This window comes from Grammomys surdaster, unplaced genomic scaffold (assembly GCF_004785775.1).
Source record: "Grammomys surdaster isolate TR1022 unplaced genomic scaffold, NIH_TR_1.0 243, whole genome shotgun sequence".
Taxonomy (NCBI): Eukaryota; Metazoa; Chordata; class Mammalia; order Rodentia; family Muridae; genus Grammomys; species Grammomys surdaster.
In genome coordinates, this window is record NW_021604688.1 from 6,080,156 (window position 1) to 6,102,827 (window position 22,672).

At 38.3% G+C, this 22,672-nt stretch overlaps 1 protein-coding gene across 1 annotated transcript in view; it reads left to right on the plus strand.

The window, feature by feature from the left end:
- Positions 1–22,672, plus strand: part of LOC114627174 (protein hinderin-like) — a 185,162-nt gene that overhangs the window by 137,710 nt on the left and 24,780 nt on the right. The window contains exon 4 of the mRNA XM_028774873.1: positions 525–633. Coding sequence (XP_028630706.1) covers positions 525–633 — 109 coding nt within the window. The remainder of the gene's footprint in view (positions 1–524; positions 634–22,672) is intronic.

Here is a 22,672-nt window from a genome sequence, read left to right on the forward strand (position 1 = left end):
CCCTCTCTCCCTCTCTCCCTCTCTCCCTCTCTCCCTCTCTCCCTCTCTCCCTCTCTCTACCTCTACTACCCTCTTAACTCCCCTTGCCATGCCCTGAATAAACTCTATTCTATACAAAAAAATTAAAAAGATTTTCTATTTTGTCAACAAGAAGACTTCTGTTAATAATAGTTAAATGGAACAAATTAAAACAGTTTGCTTTCTTGTTCATTTTTATAGTAAACTCAAATCATCAGAAATATGATAGGCAAATATGTCTAAAACAAAATAATTTAGCCTGTTATTGCACAGATGGGTGGATTTTGTTTGTTTTTAAGTAAGGCAATGTGAATCACTGATAAATTTTAAAAACCAACATAAGGAACTTTTCAATTGTCATTGTTTTATTTCAGGAGGGAAAAGTAGTAGTCTATTAGTCTGTTCTTGAGGCTTTGGGATGTCCCAAATGGTCTACTTTGTTACTTGAAGTGAACTTTTCATTTCTTTATTGAATGCTCAAATTATTTCCTTTATTGTTTATACAGAGACAGCAACAGGAATTAGAAAAGATGCATCCACATCTCCTATGTCAACCAGAAGCCCTAAAGACCCCCTGACACCAGCCTCATCATCATCTCAGCACAAAACCTCAAGGTGAGTCTAAAACAGCCTCTGACTTAGTGTTCTCCATAAGAGAATGTTTATAAGACTGAAGAAATCTTGACAATTTTAGTGATCTTACTCAGCAGGCACTTATGAAGCTTTAGATTTGGCAAATTTGTTACAGCTTTCTTCTCTCTATATTCATGCTTTTCTGAAATGATCATGACAGTTGACAAGAATTTCCATAGAAACCCAAAGCATCCTGTCCACAGAAACTCTGCTTAGCAGTGGGCCCTTCTCAGCTCATCATCAGTGTTGCTGTAGTTAGTTAATCTGCTCTAATCTGCTTGGCATGTTCAGCAGTGTGCACAGTCCTCACTACTGCCCCAGTTCTCCAATGCTCTGGATTCTCAAATGAAAGACACACACACACACACACACACACACACACACACACACACCCTTCTATTTTATTGTGCCTTAAACTGCACAATGACTGGGCCACTCACAAGCTTCCACGTTGCTAATGCCTCGCCTCCAATACTTCTGAATTATTATTTATTAAAATCTATATTCCCTCTTTGCTACCCTAGACCCAGTGGGGTGGGAGGACTGGGGCCACTCTTTCCCAGCTCTTACATGGCTGGTATTCTGTCTTCTGCCACTCTCAAGCCTGCATCTTATTCCTTCCCCAGCAATGGTGATCCTCTCTCCTCTCCTGTGTCCCTTGCCTGGGAACCTAAACATCCTGCTTCTGTCTCTCTGCTCAACTATTGACCGCTGGCAACTTTATTTACCAGTCAAAGTCAACTGTGGGCAGGGTCCTTCAGCATTTTACATGCAGACATGTGGATTCCCAAGTAATTTGGGGAGCCAAATTAACACAAGTAGCATTAAACCAATTCACAACACATTGGTGGTAATGTATTTGGCCTACAACTTTAAGTGACTAAATTCTGAAAACCCTAGTGAATTTTGTGCTAAAGATATCTTGACATTGACTTATACCAGAGATTTTGGAAGGGCCAATTATTTGATCATCTATTTCTGGAGTTAGAGAATATATATCATTTAAAGCATCTCATATTAATATAGCAACTCCCATACTTTACACTTAAGAAGCATCAATTTCAAAAGGACTTGGTTTATGTTTCCTTGGGGATAACATTGATTTGGGGCACTTAAATACCTCATATCTTATCACATGAATATAGATCTTAAAGCATAATTCTTATTTTAATTGCCTAGGTTGCTGATCTCAAAGTTGGTGATTTCAAAGGTATACTATAAAACAGATTCTTTAGTTTATGGTTGTTTGAGAAAGGAACGAGCTTTAACTCTTCCTTCTGTAGAGCTGTCTTTCACTCAAGTCTCGTGTAAGTACATGCCACAGAAGACAAACCTACACATTCTTGAGACGCAGTGTTTGTTCTAACTGGTCCTTACCAGCATGCCTTTAATTGTGGAGGCAGAAAGGTAAACACCACAAAAGACCCTGGAAGTGACTGGTACAGAGAATAGTAAGTTAGGCTACTGTCTTTTAGTGCTATGTACCCAGAACTATGCCAAGCTCCTTGACTTTGTCTTCACAGCCCTCATCCCTCTTTAAAATTGGAAAACTATTACTCAGAGAGATTGAGTGTATTGTCAATAAAAGACAAGACCAACATCTCAAACTCCAAAGTAGTGTAATGGCCAACATTGTCAGGATGTGACATATGAAAATAATTAGTTAGCTTGCCCATCTCTCTCCACTTACCTTCTTTCTTGCTTTCAATGCTATCATCATTGGAATTTACTAAAGAAACAAATGAGTTGTGATTCTCGAAAATGGACAGAGCTCCCACCCAACCCATAGGGATTGGTTTGGCTGGGCTAGAAATGGGTAATACTTTCAATTTTCAATCTCAGTGAATTTTCTTACTGTTAAATGGCATTTGGTTGGTTGGTTGGTTGGTTGGTTGGTTGGTTGGCTGGTTGGTAATAGGGCTCAAATGTAGGTCTTGTACTTCATATGCAAGCACTCCAACACTGAGCTATACCATAGCACTAAAATGTGATTGTTAACACTACCTTAATGTATTTTTGGAGGTTGACTTTTAGTTTAAAAGGAAGCATCAAAAAGAGGAATAAAATCTTTTTCTGTAAGGCTTTTGTAGAACATTCTCAGCATGAATTTTGTGAATGAACCATATCAATGTGGTAGAATATTACAAGCCCTGGTTTAATTTGCTGCAAATACTCATATTTACAGATGTTAAGAAAAGGATTATTCATCTGCTGGTCCTTAATACTGCTAATCAGCTAAATATAGATTCTCAGGAGCTTTGTAAATAATAAGCATTTGGCTGACTAAAAGATTGTGTAGCACACCAGACCCTGTCTTTAGAGTTCACAATGGCGTATCATCAGTGTATTTTACAAAGTGCAAAGTTGAAAATTTTTCGCTAGTATGAAAACCAGCTACTGGGACAGCACAGTGGTGTTTCTCCATCGTTAGAATCTAGTGTATTTGAATCATTTTCATTTCAAAGTGTGCTCTAGTCATTTTTTATAGACTTTCTTCCACAAATCTTCAAAGAAAATAGATTTTAATCTATATTCACCCTAAATTCCAAGTATGTTTAAGGTTTACTAAAGGCTTGCAAAAGATGATGGTATGGTTCAGTGCTGGGGGGCAGGATACATTTTTCCTTTGTTCTTGTAAAACACCTAAAACTGTCCCATATCATTCTATGTACAGTCAAAGAAAACAGTCATGACAGAGTCATCTTTCCCGTTCATAGTATAGGTTTTTAATTGTTCTCTCTACTGACTGTCAATGTAATGCGAAATTTGCATTCCCTATTCAAGATGGAAAAGTTTGTGACTGAAAATGTTAACATTTGCATTTTTATTTGTTGATTTGTTTAAAGGACAGCCTTTTCTACAGTAATCCATCACTTACTGACATCCCAAATATGAATAATATATTGTAGACTTGTGGTTACAATGTGTAATTAGTGCCTGAGATACGAAAGGAATGTTAGCCATGTTGCAAATGTAATATTTATCAACTCATAAAGATTATTGCTTTTGAGGTTTAATAATACTGACCATAGAACATTAATATCACTTATCTTGATTTTAGCTGGACATCTTTGTATGTAGAAATATTTATCTATCTCATGCTAACAAAATAAATATGTAATTTACAACATAAGCAAATAAAGCATGAAAACATTCCCTATTGGGAGCCACAGAGCTGTTTTCTCTCCATTTTACCTGTAACTCTAGGGCTAGTTGTGTACCCCTTAGTTGTCAGGAATAGTAAAGACAACTATCTTGGTTATCTTGGCCCAAGAGGATTGTGGGATTAAACAAAACAATAGTGTTCACTTCTGGTTAGTAAGAACAGGTAATCATGCATAGATCAGTCCTGCTGGAGAGATGACTGGAGGGGCTTTCTCATTGTGAGCACCATGGCAATACATGAGCCTTAGCTCTGGAAGGAAGCTGAGATGGTCTGCGATGCTCTGACACTCCATGCTTGTATTCACCATGAAGCCAGAGATGGGAAGGTTACCCTCTGCTTCTCAAATGACTTGTTAGAAGGACAAATACTACTTTTTATATATGCTTTTTAAATATATGCTTTTACACCTTCCCAAATTAGGTATGTCCACTGTCAACAATAAAAAATAAAGTTGCAAACCACCAAAGTCAAAGAGGTTGTGTTTAGTCACCAACATCCACTGTGCTTTAGTCCCCACTGAGGTGCGGAGTTATGTATTTCTTCACTATAAATGCCCTTTCTGATTATACTTGATATATGCCAATTTAATCAGAAAGTACACTTACATTAAGCAGATACTTGTATTAATACAGCTCGGAATTTCAAGCCTTTTATCTCAAACCATATTAGGAGATAAGGTATTGTACAGCTGCATGCCCTTTCATGTGGCACAGTGCATTTCATATTGAAATGAAGGAAGTGCCTTCTGTAATTCTTTAGAACTGCAGAAATGTCACTTTTTGAAAAACCGATGGAGTTTCTACTTCTCAGTCCTGTGACAAGATGAAGTTGATTGTTCCACATTGATGAACAGTGACTAATTCCATCCTCGTGGCTACAGAATTAAATCCACAGCCCCTGAAGTGCAAGGTCACAGAGCCCCTTCTCTGTACTTCTGTGATTCATGAAGTATCAGGGCACTACTCTTGCATATCTGTTTTCCTGTGACATGGAAAGAGAGAAAGGCAATCCCTACATGTCATGCCCAGCAGGAAAATTTGTGCAACTAACGTAGATTCATCTGCTTCTAAAAAGTACCATTTGCTTCTTTATCTTGTTTTGACTCTTTCTGTTTTCAGAAAGATTTGCATTTTCCTTTTAAACTATAACATGGAAGATTTTTGTTTTGTTTCTTTTTGAGATACTGGCTATGAATTTTATGAAACTTGTTAAGCCTAGGGTAGGGGTGGGGCACATATTTAAGTGTTTTGAAAAACTTGATAGTGTATTAGAGACATAAAATTAGTTAATTATTTTTTTAAAAAAAAAATCTTGGTCATTTGCAACCACTGTACATGTTTAATGTCTTACTCTCAAGTATACTACTAGCTTAGTTTTGCTCACAAGCATTTGCACACAGCTAGATCTAAGTTTCTTTGGGGAACCTGGGATCACACTCTACCAAGCCCATGCTGAAATAAATCTACATCTCTCCATCTTTTAGACCAGTGGTTCTCAACCTTCTTAATGCTGCAACCTTTTACTATAGTTCCTCATATTATGACCCCAAACAATAAAATTATTTTCATTGCTACTTCATAACTATAATTTTGCTACTGCTATGAATCATAATGTAAATATTTGATATTCAGGATATCTCGTATGTGACCCTTGTGAAAGAGTTGATTGACAGACCCCTCCAAAGGGGCTGCAACCTATGAGTTGAATATCTCTTTTTTTTTAGATAGTATTTTTATTTTTCCTTCAGCAACTTCACATGAAAAGTGCAAATTTTTTGGCTCCAAATATAATGATATAGTTTTCAGAGTTTTCAGATAAAAAAAAAAAAACCTGATAGCATTTGGACCTTGGCTGTGCTGTGGAAAGGATCAAATGGAAGGTATCTGAGTTACTTTTCAGTTGATATGATAAGACACCATGATCAAGGCAATAATAAGAGACACCATTTAATTTAGGACTCAGAGTTTCAGAGGGTTAGAGTTCATGACCATCATGGTGGGGCCTTAGCAGCAGGCAGGCAGGCATTGGGCTAGAAGGATAGCTGAGAACTTAAGTCTCAATCCATAAGCATGAGCCAGGGAGAGAACTAACTGGGAATGGCATGGGATCCATTGTCATTCAAACCACCCAAGGCCTACATCAAAGCTTTAGCCCATGAACAGTTTGTGTACCATTTCATTTCCAATATCATGTTGTTAGCAACTGTTTAGATTAAGAAGAAGGGAAAAATCATGTTAGTGTCCTTTCCTGATTGTGAAACTAGTCTATTTTGTTTCAACAACAAAATTCTCAAGTGGCAGCTACCAGAGGACTCAAAATCTACACAAGAAACATCTTAATTAGTAACCAAGATATATAATACTGAACATTACCATTATTTAGAATTAACATTTTTTAACATTAACAAAATACTTTCAGCTTGTATTATTTCATTTAAGTTATAGCAATACCCTGTGAGATAGGTAATAGTAATATCCCATTTACTAGTGAAGAAGTGAAATGAGATTGACAGTATAACAGACCCCTGAAAACTCTGAAAACTACATCATTATATTTAGAGCCAAAACATATGCACTTTTCATATGAAGTTACCTAAGGAAAAATAAAAATACTGTCTAAAAAGAGTGGTATTCAACCCATAGGTTGCAGCCCCTTTGGAGGGGTCTGTCAATCTCATTAGGAGCACAAACTAAAGAGACAAGAAATAAAACCTAAATCTACCTTTTATAACCTTGTTTATGTGGATGTGTATGTACCTGCATGAATTCATGTGTGTACCCCAGGAGACCAGAAGAGGGTTTTGGTTCCCTAGGAACAGAGTTACAAAAGTTGAGAGCCATCATGTGGGTGCTAAAAACTGAACCCTGGTCCTCTGCAAAAGCATTAAGAAACCAACTATAACCACATAACTCTTCAGACTATATTACCCAAAATTTTAATGTTTTGTTTTTGTTCTCTGTGTATGTGTTTTCCTCATACTTTCTAAAGCTAGGATTTCATTCATTTCATAAATAAAATGCATAATTGATTTTTTAAAAAGTTAAAAAGACCATCTTGCAACCCTACCATTGTTTCAAAAGATAGTTAGGACTTCCCTGGTGTGACCACCTTACTACGTCCTACTTCTTTAACCCTGGCTGATCTCCCCATTTAAATCCCCTATTTCAGAACCCCTTAATCCTGAGCCATAAAAGCCCTTATCTTCCCCATGTCCAATGCTGAGTTCTTGAATACTGCCTTTAGGGGGAGACAGCTGTGTACATGAATAAAAAAGCTTGCTTTACTTAATTTAGCCATAATGATTTGAGTTGGTAGTTTTTCTCCTCACATCTTTGGGAATAGTCCCTTTCTATACATTCCTAAGCTCTGTGATTTTTCAAAATGAAGCACCCATATCAAAATTTTAAAAGCTACCCTTCTCATATAAGAGAAAACATGTTTATCTGTGTTGTGGGTCTGGGTCCCTCACTCAGGATAATGGTCTTTAGCTAGCTCCATCCATTCAACTTCAAATTTCACAATTTCATTTTCGTAACAGTTGGATTAAACAATCTTGTGTAAATGTACAGAGTTTCACTATGCAGTCATCAGTGAATAGACAGCTATTATTTTAAAATTGTATCATGATGTGCTGATACAGTAATCCTCACTCCTAAAGCTCATTAGTACCTTGGGGTAGTGGTGCATACTGGAATGTGAACACTCAAATGGCCTGAGGCAGGAGGGTCTAAATTTGAGGCCAGACTGAGCTACATAGCAAGAACAAAATTTACTACTTTTCTCATTATTGTCACCAAATACCTGATGAGAACCAACTGGAGGGAGGAGGGATTTATTTTGGCTTACTATGGATGCAGCTAGAGGATGAAGCTGCTTGTGTATATCTCAGCAGACCAGGAGATAGAGTATAGTGGGTAGGCCTGATGCTGCTCATGTTCTAATGTTAGTAGTGGTTCCTCAACCAGGTTGCCCCAGAGACACTGTGTATAAACGGTATGTAACCTTGTCCCCAAGTTATTTCTGACAGGTAAATGAAAATACTGACAGCCAATAGTTGGGTAGAAGAGACACAGCCAGGGTTTAGGATTCCTGGGCTAGGGAGTCAGATGAGGACTATGAGGGGGAAGAAGGTGGAGGAGGAGAGACACCACCACAGGTTAGCTGAGTCATGAAAACACGGCCCAGAGGGCTGGCCAGTTGGAGTTAAGAGAAGCCCAGATGGAAACATAGTAAGTAATAACTTGGGGTTATTGATAGGAAGGTAGGTTCTAATGGTTAAGAGGGTAGTTATCTGCCCGGCTCTTAGGCTGTTTAAGGCGTATTGTAAATATAAAGGTTGAGTGTGTCTTTTATCTGGGAACTGAATGGTCAAAGGCAGGGTATAAACCCCAGGTTGGGATTAAATAATTTCTGTAACAATAGAGAGACGTGCACATGCTCAGCTGAAGTTGTCTTCCCTTTCTGTTCATTTGGGGACCCACCCCATGTCTGTGACACCTACATTCAGGATCTCCTACCTTAGTTAAATTTCCCTTAAAAAATACCCTTATAGACACACTCAGAAGTGTGCCTGAGTAATTCCCTAGGTTTTTCTTAATGCGATAAAATTAACAGTAGAAACTAGCCATCCCAAATCCCATTTCAGAAAGAAAATGTTACGATCACCTATACCTCTTTGTATACTTGCTTTATAGAATACAGTAGGAAAATGAAGTTGATAGGCTAAGTAGCCATACCAAATGACAAAATGCAGCTTGAGGAGCCCTCTTAGGACATTGTTATCATGGGAATAATGCCTGACATTATATTGTCAGCTTATACTTAAGAGTGATCTAGAATTCCAGTCATTGACTTCAGGAAATACTACAAAGTCCAGACTTCAGAGTGAAGACAGGATCTAAAATATTTTATTCTCCTCACACTTTTTTATACTGTATAGATATTCTGTAACAATGACATGTTGCCAATGAGTTTTTTAAATTTTTGATTGTTTCCTTATTCATTGTTTTGTTCTTGCTATGTAGTCCAGATTGGCTTCCAATTTCCCATCTCCTACACCAACCTCTTAAATGCTTGCATTTCAAGTGTAAACCTTCATGCCCACTTTTAAAAATATTTAAAATATAATCAGGGGAAACATATTTGTAGCAGGCAAACATACTTCAAAATTGTATACTACTAAGTAGTTTTGAAATTACCAAAGTTATCCTTGGCCTGTATGACATTCCCTCACTTTGTCAATCCATCAATAGGTGAGGGTTATGCTTTCCTTGTGTCAGCTGAACTCTGAAAACTGTAATTAGTGATATCTTTTCAGTATTGCTGTAGTCCTTACTATCATTTTACAGTTTTTAGCCTCATAAAATGCAGTTTTGGAATTTGTCATCTGATTTGAGGTCACCAAATTCCCTTAACTTTAAGAAACTTCTTTTGGGTCCCTCTGTTCTGTGCATTTAATTCTTTTGTAGAAAATTGTTTTATATATGTTATATAACGTAATCCTCTGAATCATAAAAACATAACCCTCTAAGAGGCAATTATCAAACACCTAAGAGCCCTGTAATACCTGGGTTTATAGACTTGGGCTTCAATGCTAGCTTTGCAGTTTTGAGAAATAATTTCATCTAATCTGTAAAATGAGAATAATAACAGCTCCCTTAAAGGCATATCCTGATGATTAAGCAAGATAGTGTATGTAAAATTCCTCACACTATCCTGTTCTATTCTAACTGCCCCATAAAGAGTAACTACCATTATAGAACTTTCCAAGGCCACATAAGCCTAAGAAACAAGATGTGCTCCAAGCTTTAGCCTAATACAATATTAGGAACATAGTTAAGTTCTACTCTGAGGTGAGCACTTGAGTTGTTGGTTTTTGTTTTGTACATTATTTGGTTTTTGTTTAGTTTAGGGTCTTACGTGCATCTGATACTGGCTTAGAACTTGTGATCTTCCTGCCTTAACTTCTCAAGTGCTAGTATTTCAGGCATATACCACTATACCCAAAATATTGTATGTTTATATTTTGGCCTTGCAGCAGAGGATTTAATACAACTATGTTAGACACATCCAACATGCTAACATCTATTTTATCTTTCTCCTGTGCTCTGGGAAACAAAAACTATCAGGGAACCTAGAACAACATGTCCTAATGATACTGGCCTCTCCATTAAATGACATGAATAGTAGCTACACAAAATGACTTAGAGACGATCATGAATGACCTGCATTAACAAAATTTTTATGGTATAAGGAGATGTCACTGTAGGTAAAAATACTGCCCATGGAGCTGGAGAGATGGCTCATTGGGTAAGAGCACTGGCTGCTCTTCCAGAGATTCTGAGTTCAATTCCTAGAGACCACATGGTGGCTCACAACCATCTGTAATGGGATCTGATGCCCTCTTCTGGTGTGACTGAAGAGAGACAGTGTACTCACATACATAAATAATTCTTTAAAAAAAAAAAACTTCCCATATAAAGGGGAAAACCTGAAAATCTATCTACAGACAGTAATTTATATCAAAGAAGGTAGAAGGATAGTTCCAACACCTAAGGTTGTGCTCTGACTTTACATGTATGTCATAGCACTCACACATGTCATACATAAACAAAAAGATAATTTCATTATTTATTGATTGGTTGACTGAGTGACTGAGTGGTGTCTTGAGACAGGATCTCTTTGTGAACAGCCCTGGCTATCCTAGAACTCACTTTGTAGACCAGGCTGGCCTTGAACTTACAGAGATCCACCTGCCCCTATCTCCTGAGTGCTAGGATTAAAGATATGCACCACCACACCTGAGAAAAACATACATACATACATACATACATACATACATACATACATGTGTGTGTGTGTGTGTGTGTCTGTGTGTGTGTGTATAAAATTATAAACAAGATTTTCTTGATAACAAATATTCTACCATCATGAAATTGTAAGACTCTGACGAGCCTTAGCTTACTGGGGACCCCCTGAGTGAACCACACCATGGACCCTGGTATCAATGTAAAAGCAAGAGGAATTTTATTGTTCCAGCATCTTGGGGTCATCCTGCATCCAAAAGGAGAGGATGCCCTGCACAGCTCATTCAGTGAGCTTTTATACAGTTTCTAGAGAAACAGCAACTAGGCACAATATGATTGGCAGGACAGTGTGACTTTTAAACTGATTGGTCTTTAGGGAATTAGGTGGCAAGGATTTCCCTTGTCTGTGGGTAGCCAATGGTCAGTCCTGTGAAATGTGTCCCAACCTGCAGGTTGGTTCCCTCCCCTGTTGTCTGAGTAATATTAATTAGCCTCTCCCTTCTGGAGGGCCAAGTGTCCTATGACCTTTCCAAAGTTCCTGAGCTGACCTCTTCAAAATGTCTCTTTTTGGTTTTGTTCTAAATGGTGTGTGGAGAGTAAATATTGTTTATATGATAATTAATATTTAATGTTGTGTGCCCTAGGACATTGGTTTAGACAGTCACTTGAGGACTGATTGAAATTATTGATAATAGATTTTTATCCTCATAAATTAACTTTTTGTAAAGATGCTCAAAGAGTTGAATCTCCTTTCATCAGTATTTATAAAACCTGTCTGTAAGTAGGATTGCTTAGAAATCCCTTGTAAAATTACCCATTTCTTAGCCTAATCCGAGATTACTTAAATCACAGTTGCTAGAGATGGATCCCAGTGATATGACTATTGTTTTCCAAATTAGTTCTGAAACAACACTCTAGCACTTGCACTCCCCCACATACCACCCGGATCCCTCTTTGCCCTCTGGCCCTACCTAACCCAGGGCCTCTCCTTCCCATTGTTCTTAGAACAGAGCCATCAGAATCCATTAAAAAGCCTCCAGCTAACACTAAAAAGAAGATCTCAAAAAGCTTCCTGTATTGATGTAAATAGGTAGTAGTAAGAATTAGTCATTAAGACCTATTGTTATGCCAGCCTTCTCTATGAAAGATTATATGAAAGATGGCTCAATCCATAGAGGATCAGAATCAGTAGGGCATATATGTAATTATTAAAGGTGATATATCAGATTGTCTTGCATGATTTGAGGCTGGATAGTCCAAAAATTGCCATTTCTCTCCCAGAGAGTCAAGAACTTCACAGATGTCCAATCTAAGTATATGGAAGCCTCAGAACAAGAACAGAGGTGCAGCACCAGCCCAACACTGAAAGTTTGAAAGCTCCTGAGAGATTGGCTGGCTTGAGTGTGTTGAAAAGCTGAAGAAGCTGAAGGACATTTCTATAGATAATCGCAATAGAATAAACACACTCAGAAAGAATGAAGCTGGTGGTAGTCACTGGAGGGGTGAAAGGAACCCTAAACCTCATGGAGAATTGGAAAAGCAATACAGAAAAAAATTATACCAATTTACAGCTACCATCATAACCCCTTAGCTATGGGTGGGGTCCTAATACTGCCTGTGTGGGAGGTATAGTAACTGTTAGCAATCCAATCCACCCACTAGACTGGCAGTCCTAACTATAGGAGAATTCCATAGCGTTTATAAGCTTCATATTTAAACAGGGAGCTAACTGTTGTAAGTATGTACCAGAGAAGATACTCATTTGGATTGCTCTAGCTTTAATAACCACCTCTAAGTACCCAAGTGGTTAGCAACGCTAAATGTGTGGCCTGTCAGAAACTCTCCAGTCAGTAATTGACTCACTTATTGGGCATGGGACAGCTCCTTCAACATCCTTGGCTTGAGGACCAGCAGCTTCCATAGCCACAATGCTGAATCCATTCCTGTTTGCCCAGAAATAATTAGGGAAGGTCTATTCCCCAGTTCACAATCTTGAGACTGTGGCTACTCTTGTAAAATCTCAGTTTTACTGTAGAAACTTGGGGGGCAAAGTCATATAGCATCACCTGGTTCTACATGCATGGTCTCTGAGAGCAACCAGTATTTATGGTAGCAAAAGACCAAACCTCAACACAATTTCACCTACACCTGTGTTTGGAGGAATTCAGAACTGTGTAACTCCAGAAGTGTAGCCATCTATTGTCTCAACTCCTGCTAATACCTGTGCTTACCCTGCAGTATCTAGGCATGGTTTCCTTTCTATGTGGTGTTTCCTTGGAACTATAGATGTAAATGTAAAAAGCCTTGGTATAACTCAAGTTAGTCCCAAGGAGCAGGGAAAGGCTGCATCTGTGTACTTCAACTCTGTAAATACAATCCATCAGTGCCACAAGTATCATTCCCATCCTAGCCTTCCTCATGTAATTCGGAGATAATCCCAACAAGCTGTATAGCTCCAGAGACATAGCTATCAGAATCAAGGTATCAGCACCAAGTGTATTCAATCCCTATATTCCTCACTATGAGGGGCATGGATAGAAGCACCACAAGGATAAATATTACCTACTTGTTTTTCTGAATGTTCTAAGGCGTATCTTCTCTGTAGGTCACAGATTGTAGACCACAGCTACCAGTACTATAAGCCTCAGTACTAACTGCATTTGACACAGTTCCTAAGGACTTCTCCTTTCTCTTCTTAAACCTTGAGTCTACAGTTAGCAGTGACACAAACCTCAACTAATCAACTGCACTGAGAAAAGGACCTGTCGCCAGACAGTGGTGACGCACGCCTTTAGTCCCAGCACTTGGGAGGCAGAGGCAGGCAGATTTCTGAGTTCGAGGCCAGCCTGGTCTACAGAGTGAGTTCCAGGACAGCCAGGGCTACACAGAGAAACCCTGTCTCAAAAAAACCAAAAAAAAAAAAAAAAAAGAAAAGAAAGAAAGAAAAAGAAAAGGACCTGTCCTACCAGAGCTGTGGCTCCTGGTGCCAAAGTCCAGGCATATCCCTCTTGAGAGCCCTAGGGAAGATGTTCATATCCTGTAGTTCAGGAACCAGAGGTGTTGTTCCTTCAACCCTTGCTGTCACCTCTGTTTTCCCTGAGAGACAGAACAGTTTTCTCTTTTCCCATTCCATCTTACTAAGACAGTTATAGCTGCCAGAAGCCTGGTCTCATCAAGTCTTTGGAGCTTGGAAACACACACCTTTGGAGACCAACATTACAAGTCATATGACTGCTTTCATGAACAGATATAATCTATGTTGTTGAAACACTCATAAACACTGATGATGTTGATGAAATATAAAATATTATGCTGTAATATTTTATATTATATAGAAAAGAGGGAGAAGGACAGAGGGAGAAGAGAATACCTACAAGACTTATCGTAAGAAGACAGACTCACATGGTGAGAACTCTAGAAAATGAAGAAAGTGGAAAGGCATTGAACACTTGTTTCACAAAATAGTAGCTGAAACCCTCTCAATTTGTCAGTAAAGTATGGTCATCCTGATTCAAGAAGCTTAAAAGATCACACTGAGATTCAAATAAAACATACCTTTAACAAAGCATAATCAGAATTTCAAATCTAAAAATCCTAAAAACAGCTAGGATAAGAAATCAAGTCCCATATAAGAAAAGAATTATTAAAGACTATGCCTGTTTTGTTTGTTTAGTTTTTGTTTTTGTTTTGTTTTGTTTTGTTTTGTTTTGTTTTTAGAGGAAACCTTACACTCTAGAAGAAAATAGCATGATACATTCAAAACACAGAATACTATTTGAAGAAAGTTATCTTTAAGAACTGAAAGAGACAGTCTTTTGCATAGACTGTGGACATTTGTCACTGTCAGACCAGTGCTACAACAAGTCTTAAAATTGTCTTAAATTATAATGAAAGAATGATAACCACCATCATAAAAATACATAAAATGCACGAGAAGAACAGATACATGAAAGAGAAAGGGAATCAAACCTTAGCATGACACAGAATACCTAATTACCAAAATAAAAGTAGAAAGGAAAAATCAATTGACAAAGTAAACAATTAAATGGAGGAGAAAGTTCATATTTATCAATGATAACCTGACTATAAATGTTTTAACTTTACCAATCAAAATACATAGCCTGTCTAGATAGATTCAAAGAATAGACTCAAATATCTACTACCTATAAGAAAGTCCCTTCACCAGCCAAAGCAAGCAGAGATAGCGCTACTCAGACACTGCCAGCAGACAGCTGGGTTGTGAAATCATGCCTTGCCATAGGAGAAGTGGTTCAAATTGGGTGTGACAGTACCAAGAGAACCACTGAGAAAATAAACACTTTTCCTCAACAATATTTTTAGTATTCTTGAAGGATATTAGAAAAGTAGAATAATGTAAAATAATGCATCTCTAGTTATTAGCATTGTTTATTTATAAGCATATATACATAGACCTATTTATGTATTTAACATTTTTCTTATTAAGAATAATGTACCCCCTAAATCATTTCTTTTCTCTTCAGATTTCTTTTTTTTCTCATCAGTATTTTATTGACTTTGGAATTATCACATTCTCAGGTGCCTTTTACCTACAGCTTCTCCAATGAATGTCATCATTGAACAGACTTTTAAAGTTCTGTGACATCTTTGTTGTTTGTTTCAAATTTTATTAATTTTTAATTAATTTATGTATTTACATTCAGACTGTAATATTCCTCACCCTCCTCTGTCTCTCGGTATATAGTGGAGGGAAATTCATGGATGTTGTTTGTTTGTTAGCATTAAGACTTCTGGATCCATATTTTCACCAAAATGTCTTGACTGACTCAAGGAAAAAATCTACTGTGTCTCCTAGTATGTAAATCCTAATACTGGCTGAGCATCCTTGATCCAAATATCCAAAACCCAAAATGTCCTCAAATCTGAAACCTTTATGTTCTAGCATGACAGTGATAATTATTCAGATATTAAAGCATTTTATAGTTTGGATGTTTAGGTTATCCATATATGATAAAAATTTAAAAGCTCCAAAATCTGAAGTGCTTCTGGTCCCATACATTTCATGCTAAACTCATATTACCTATGGAAGAAAGCTTCAAGTTAGCCAGACTTCAAGGTAATTGACCAGTGTGACTCAGAACCTGTTTGCCTCAGGCTTTCTTGAATTAAGTTGGTGGTGGTGTCTCATATGGACATATGATTGTTGACCTGGAATGAAATCTTATTGTCATGTTGATTGATCCCCATTCCTAAATATTTGTGCAGTGATCATCCTGGCTGGAAGATAAGCCTCTGTGTGGTGGGCAGTGGAAGAGTGGATATGTTATACACAAGAGGCTGTTCCTTCCAGCTCTCCTTCCACATGGGCTCCTTAGAACCACAGATAGCAATTAAACAGGGAAATAAGTCCTGAGTCCAGTACCAGCACAGCAATGTAGGAACCAGCCACTATGAAGATATGGTTGTGCTTTGTATACAAGCCATAAATCCTAACTACTATATCAAAGTCTTGCTTTGTCCATTGGACTTCGTTTTAATATTGTAAATTAAAGAACTGAATCGATCTTGGAAGCTTTGCCTTGGAAACTCCTTTCTGGAACTCTGAGAAATGCTACTGATATACTTGAAAGAGCTATGATGGAAAGGCAGAACTAGAAAGTACAGTCTTTTTGCTTCTTTCTCTCCCCTCCAATGTGGGAATCTACTCTATATTCACCACAGTCTACATGTGGCATTGATGGAGCTTGGGACACTGTCCCCACTGGTTGTAGAACAGAAATAGTTTTCATTTGAATACTTTGGTGTTTTCTAATGAAGTATTACCATCCTACCAAAGGTCAATGGACATGCCATTCCAGCTAGCTGAGACAAGAGTACTTAGTATCCTTTCATTCAATTGAGTCTAAGCTCATATGGCTAAGAAATGCCATGTTTCTCAAAGACAATTTGACAGGACCCTATCACCAGCTTCTGTTTTGTGTCTCTTGAACTGGTAGTAGAAAAGCCACATCTGGTTAGCTCCAAGGTAATGTTTCCTTTCAGAAGTAATTCCTAACCAACACAGATTCCAGACTTACACCTGAGTGGCTCACTAGTGGTTTTGGCACTGAGCCCCTAAGTACCTGAACTTCTGTGGACTTGATGAGAAACAGGAGACACTGGAATCTCTGTAGTGTTCACAGATGAAGCTTATTGCCTTGGTCGTAGTTCTTTCTTGCTCCTCTCAAGAGCTGTCTGAGCTCCACAGCTTTCCCAGAACTGTCCTCCATTTGTGTTCTGTACCATGGCAAACCTCCTTCTTTCCTTCTCCCTTTGTATAAAAGTATCCTCGTGAGCAGCAATGCCTCAGCTAAGATGCTGCACATGGTAGACCACAAGGTGTTGACTTTGACTCAGACCAGATGTCATGGCAGAATTATAACATGCCATCATTGCTTTCATGGTGTCATTTATATCACCATGAACATTTTAATTTCACAGCCTGAAGATTTCATGGACATTTGTGCTCGCTCTGCTCCCATCAATACATACAGAGTAAATCCTGGAATCACATTCCTTTTAGATTGAAATAAAGAACAGTTGATACATGTGAGGTATCCAAACAAGTTCAAATTTGATGAGGAAAAAAAAAACATTGAGGAGAAAAAAAGTAAAGGAATTCTGAAGGTGAGTAGGGACCTGAGGATCAAACGAGGAAGGCACCTCTCCCCTGGCATCAGTTCCCAGGGCTGTGTCAGGACTGTGACCAAGCGAAATAGAATCTTCAAGTGTTGGAGAATCAAAACTCTCAAAGTGGGGCAAAAATAATTATTTACATAGACAATGCTGATATGAGATAAAAAATTTAATCTCTCTTCATGCATCTGTAAGAGTTATAAGAATAAATAAACATAGTAGAGATGTATAGGCAAGGAATGTCTGAATAGTTGTATAGCTAAATAGAAGCCAGACATTATTTATATTGGGTATTGTATTTAAGCAAATTTTTTAAATGAAATAAGTCTGTATATAAGGTTCTCTTTCCTATCAGAGGTCTAAGATCAAAGATAGCACAGAATTAGAATTGTACCAATAGCTCTACCTATTGAATGCTACTGATAAGTATATTTAGTTAGCCTTTACAGAAATTATAAAACACTTTATAGACTGTGATGAAGTCTTTTGAATCTACTTTCTTGCACAGTCCTCAGACTTAATGCACTAAGTAAAGATAAGTACTATTATGTCACAAAGAACCAACATTCACCACCTCACAAGACCACCCCTGGGGCTTGTGAATATACATGTGGAAGGGTTTGCTCCAAATTGAAATGAGCACACTCTTCAAGAACCAACACTAGTGATGTGACAGGGTCATCATAAGTGCTTATGTTTAGTTGGAGCAACTACAGTGGTACTGTGGGTGTTTGAAGTAAGATTTAAATTATCTTAATCCCACTGTGTATGCTGTATGTGTCAGTAAATAGTTTAGTGTCTAGTATATTTCTTTATAGACTTTTTTGGCTTTGGCTTTGGCTTTTGCTGTATGTACTTCTATTTTCTTTAAATAAAATTGTTTTCACTAGGCATGGTGGTTTATGCTTCTAATACCAGTATTTGAGAGGCTCAGGCAGGAGAATTTCTTTGAATCTGGCTAGACTTAGCTACAAAGTAAAGTCTAAGAGTGGGTCAGTCTAGGAGGGTCTCTCCCTCTCTTTGCTCACTTTTCTTTCTTTGTGCTGATGACTCAGAGTCTCTTTCATACTAAACAAATGCTCTACTACTGAGCTATACCCCCATCCCTAAGTCATTTTTTTTAAGCTGTGTTCTGATTTGCCATTCTCTGAATAGTAGATAATCAAGACACAGCCAAAAACTGCTATACGGCTAGTTGTTGTCATGCCAATATATTCTTCTATTGTAAGAAATAACATGGTGTTTCCAGTCATATGTATTAGAAGAGTAATATGAAATCTAGATCACTGCTACAATTATATTTCTTATGGTGTAAAAAAAAAAAGTGGCTCCCTTTGGTGTAAAAACACTTCCGTATATAAGAAGATATGCATTAAAGTTATTGCAAGCAATTAGAATGAACATCTTGCTTATTTTTGAGAAAGGGCCTCACTTAGTCTAGGCTTGCCTTGTGCTCACCGTGTAGCTGAGAATGCCCTTGACCCTGTAAACTGCTCCTGCCTCTCTCTCCCAAAGGCTGAGATTTCAGGCATGTGCAACTGCATCCAGTTTCACGTGGTAGCAGAGATTGGACCTAGGCTTGTCACACTCCAGACAAGCCCTCTGCTAGCAGATCTACATCCACAGTCCTCTGAGCGAACCTCTTCTCTAAAAAAATAAGTGATTGCATAGAACAAACTGCTCCTGGCAAACAACATGTAAGGGTTTCCTACATGCCTGGCACAGCTGCCCATGCTTTGTCCTGTGTAGAAGCTGAAGGAAGCCTGAACGATCAACCATGGCATGCTTTTGCTTGCCAGCACCAGAGCTAGGAATGCCATTGACTCTGTTTCCTTAAGTCTCTCTTGAGACACCAAACTAATGTTGAATTTTCACTATGCTACATTCACTTACTCATTCTTTTTGTTTCCATGCATTTATCATTGATTCTAAACCAAACAAGGGTTGTCAAGTGCAAATACAATGCTGACCAGTGCCAACTTTAATGAGCCAGGAGTTCCTGGCCTTCTGTCTATCTTCATCAGAGTCATTCTTTCTTACTGACACCTCTTACATTTCAATAACTGATTCATTGAGATTTTTCTTATCATTCAATTTACCAAATGCTTCCAACCTGAAACAGGTAGGGAATCTTTCTAGGTTGCTTTTTATTTCAGTGTTCCTCTAGATTGCTGAAAGGCCCTCCACTGGACTGTGGTCTGGCAATGCCCACCCCACCCCACCCCCCACCTCCCAGTCCTGGTTTACTCCCTATCTGACTCTGCTGGGCTAATGAAAGTCAAACACTCATCCATTTGGCTACAGTTAGTATTCCCTTAGTGACTCCCCTTCCTTTCTTCTCTTTCTGTCAAATTCTTTTCACTTTCCCAACTCAGTAAAGCCTCTTAATGGGTATTTGTCAGTAAATCAGAAGCTGTTTTCTTTACCATTCCTCTTCTCTCTCCCTCCCTCAACCCATCTCTTTCCGCTCACTTAGTTCTTTTGTTACTTCTTTCCTCTCTTCCTTTACCTCTTTTTTACCTTGAGAACTGTACATGTATGTTTAAATCCCCTATGTTGTATGCACTCACTAAGATACTGTTGTCAGTGTGATTTAGAATTCCTTTAGAATGGTGAGTATTATCAGTACACCTAAGAACATCTTTCCTGGGGTTCTGAGTCAAGGTCATTTGCCCAGAGAATGTTGCTTCATGATCAATCCTGTGGTGTGCACTCATAGCTCCATGGAAGCTTTGCCCATAGGCCTCCCTCTTGCATTTAATATAGGAGTTGGGATGCTGCCTTCAGCATGTACCCTATGCTCTACCTAGGCTTACTATTGCCATGATGAAACAACATGACAAAAGCAACTTGGGGAGGAAAGGGTTTATTTGGCTTACATTTCCATATCACTGTTCATCATCAAAGGAAATCAGGACAGAAACTCAAACAAGGCAAGAACCTTTAGGAAGAACCTAATGCAGTGTGCTGGGCCCACGCCTATCAGTGACTAATTAAGAAAATTACCTATACACTTGCCAACAGCCAGTCTTATGGAAGTATTTTCTTTAATTGAGGCTCCCTTCTCTCAGATGACTTTATCTTGTGTCAAGTTGACATAAAACTGTCCAGTACAATTGACCCTTTGTCAGCCTGGCACACAAACACATCACCATTAATCTACAACCTTTCCTTTCTCATTCACCCCCAAAATCTCAGATTAAAAACATAAATTTTTTTTAAAGTCACACTGTCTTTACAAACTCAACCACATTAAATGTTCAGTCTCTTTATAGTATTCACCCTATAAAAATCTAGCATTCTCTCAATTGTGGGCTCCTATAAAAATCAAAATTAAATAATTTCTTCCTTCAAGAGGAAAGAATCAGGGCACAAGTCACAAAAAGATCAAAGCAAAACCAAACTCCTAGCAGTGTAAATAACAAAATGTCCAACGTCTGGGATCCACTCACGTTCTTCTGAGCTCCTCCACAGGGCTTGGGTCACTTCTCCAGCTCCACCCTCAGCAGCACACAAACAGTTTGTCTTCTAAGCTCTGGTAGGCTCCAGTCCACCACTGCTGTTCTTGGTGGTTGTCTCATGGTATTGGAATCTCCAAAATGCTGGGGTCTTTTGCTGTATCTGGGCCACACTTTCACCAGTATCGTCACTTAGGCACTCTTCATGGTGCCAAGTCTCAGCTTCTCTCCATGACCCCTTCAAAGCATGGCACCTTCAATCCTGGACCTTCAACTGCTACTGAAGCTGCACCTTCACCAATGGCCTCTCCTAACCTCTCACAGTGCCAAGCCTCCATGACTCCTTCATACCTTCAAAACCAGTATCACTTGGGTGATTCTTACACTATCAATTTCAGCTACCAGTCCTAAGTACCATTGTGGTCACCTCTAGAACACAGCTTCTGTGTGTTGACTCTTAGGTAACACTTTCCAGATTTCACCCCAGCAATGGTAGCCTCTTCTTAATATCCACTAATTTCTCCCAGCATAAAGTATACCAATAAAACAAAGGCTTTCCTTTAGTTGTTCTGGTCTCTTGTTAATCAAAGACAATTCTTTGGGTTTAACTGACAAGATTCTTCACACAACCAAGTTTGTACAATATCTTCCCACAAACCCAGCACTTCAAAGGATAATTGATGGAAAACGCCAATACAAGGAGGGAAACTATAACCTAGGAAAAGCAAGAAAGTAATCTTCCAAAAACCCCAAAAGAAGATAGCGATACAAACATAATTCTACCTCTAATAACAAAAATAACAGGAAGCCACAATCATTTTTCCTTAATATCTCTTAACATCAATGGTCTCAATTCCCCAATAAAAAGACACAGACTATCAGACTGGATACACAAACAAGACCCAGAATTTTGCTGCATACAAGAAACGCACCTCAGTGACAAAGACAGACACTACCTCAGAATAAAAGGGTGGAAAACAATTTTTCAAGCAAATGGTCCCAAGAAACAAGCTGGAGCAGCCATTCTAATATCAAATAAAATCGACTTTCATCCAAAATTAATCAAAAAAGATAAGGAAGGACACTTCATACTCATCAAAGGAAAAATCTACCAGGGTGAACTCTCAATTCTGAACATCTATGCTCCAAATGCAAGGGCACCTACATACATAAAAGAAGCTTTACTAAAGCTCAAAACACACATTACACCTCACACAATAATAGTGGGGGATTTCAACACCCCACTCTCAGCAATGGACAGATCATGGAAACAGAAACTAAACCGAGACACTTTGAAATTAACAGAAATTATGAACCAAATGGACTTAACAGATATCTATAGAACATTCCATCCTAAAACAAAAGAATATACCTTTTTCTCAGCACCTCATGGTACCTTCTCCAAAATAGACCATATAATTGGTCACAAAACAGGCCTCTACAGATACAAAAAGATGGAAATAATCCCTTGCATCTTATCAGATCACCATGGACTAAGGCTGGTCTTTAATAATGACAAAACCAATGGAAAACCCATATGCACATGGAAACTGAACAACTCTCTACTCAATGATGACATGGTCAAGGAAGAAATAAATTAAAGACTTCTTAGAATTTAATGAAAATGAGGACACATCATACCAAAACTTGTGGGACTCCATGAAAGCAATGCTAAGAGGAACACTCATAGCTCTAAGTGCCTACAAAAAGAAACTGGAGAGAGCACACACTAACAACTTGACTGCACAACTAAAAGCTCTAGAACAAAAAGAAGCAAATACACCCAGGAGGAATAGAAGGCAGGAAATAATCAAACTCAGGGCTGAAATCAACCAAATAGAAACAGAAAGAACAATACAAAATATCAACAAAACCAGGAGCTGGTTCTTTGAGAAAATCAACAAGATAGATAAACCGTTAGCCAGATTAACCAGAGA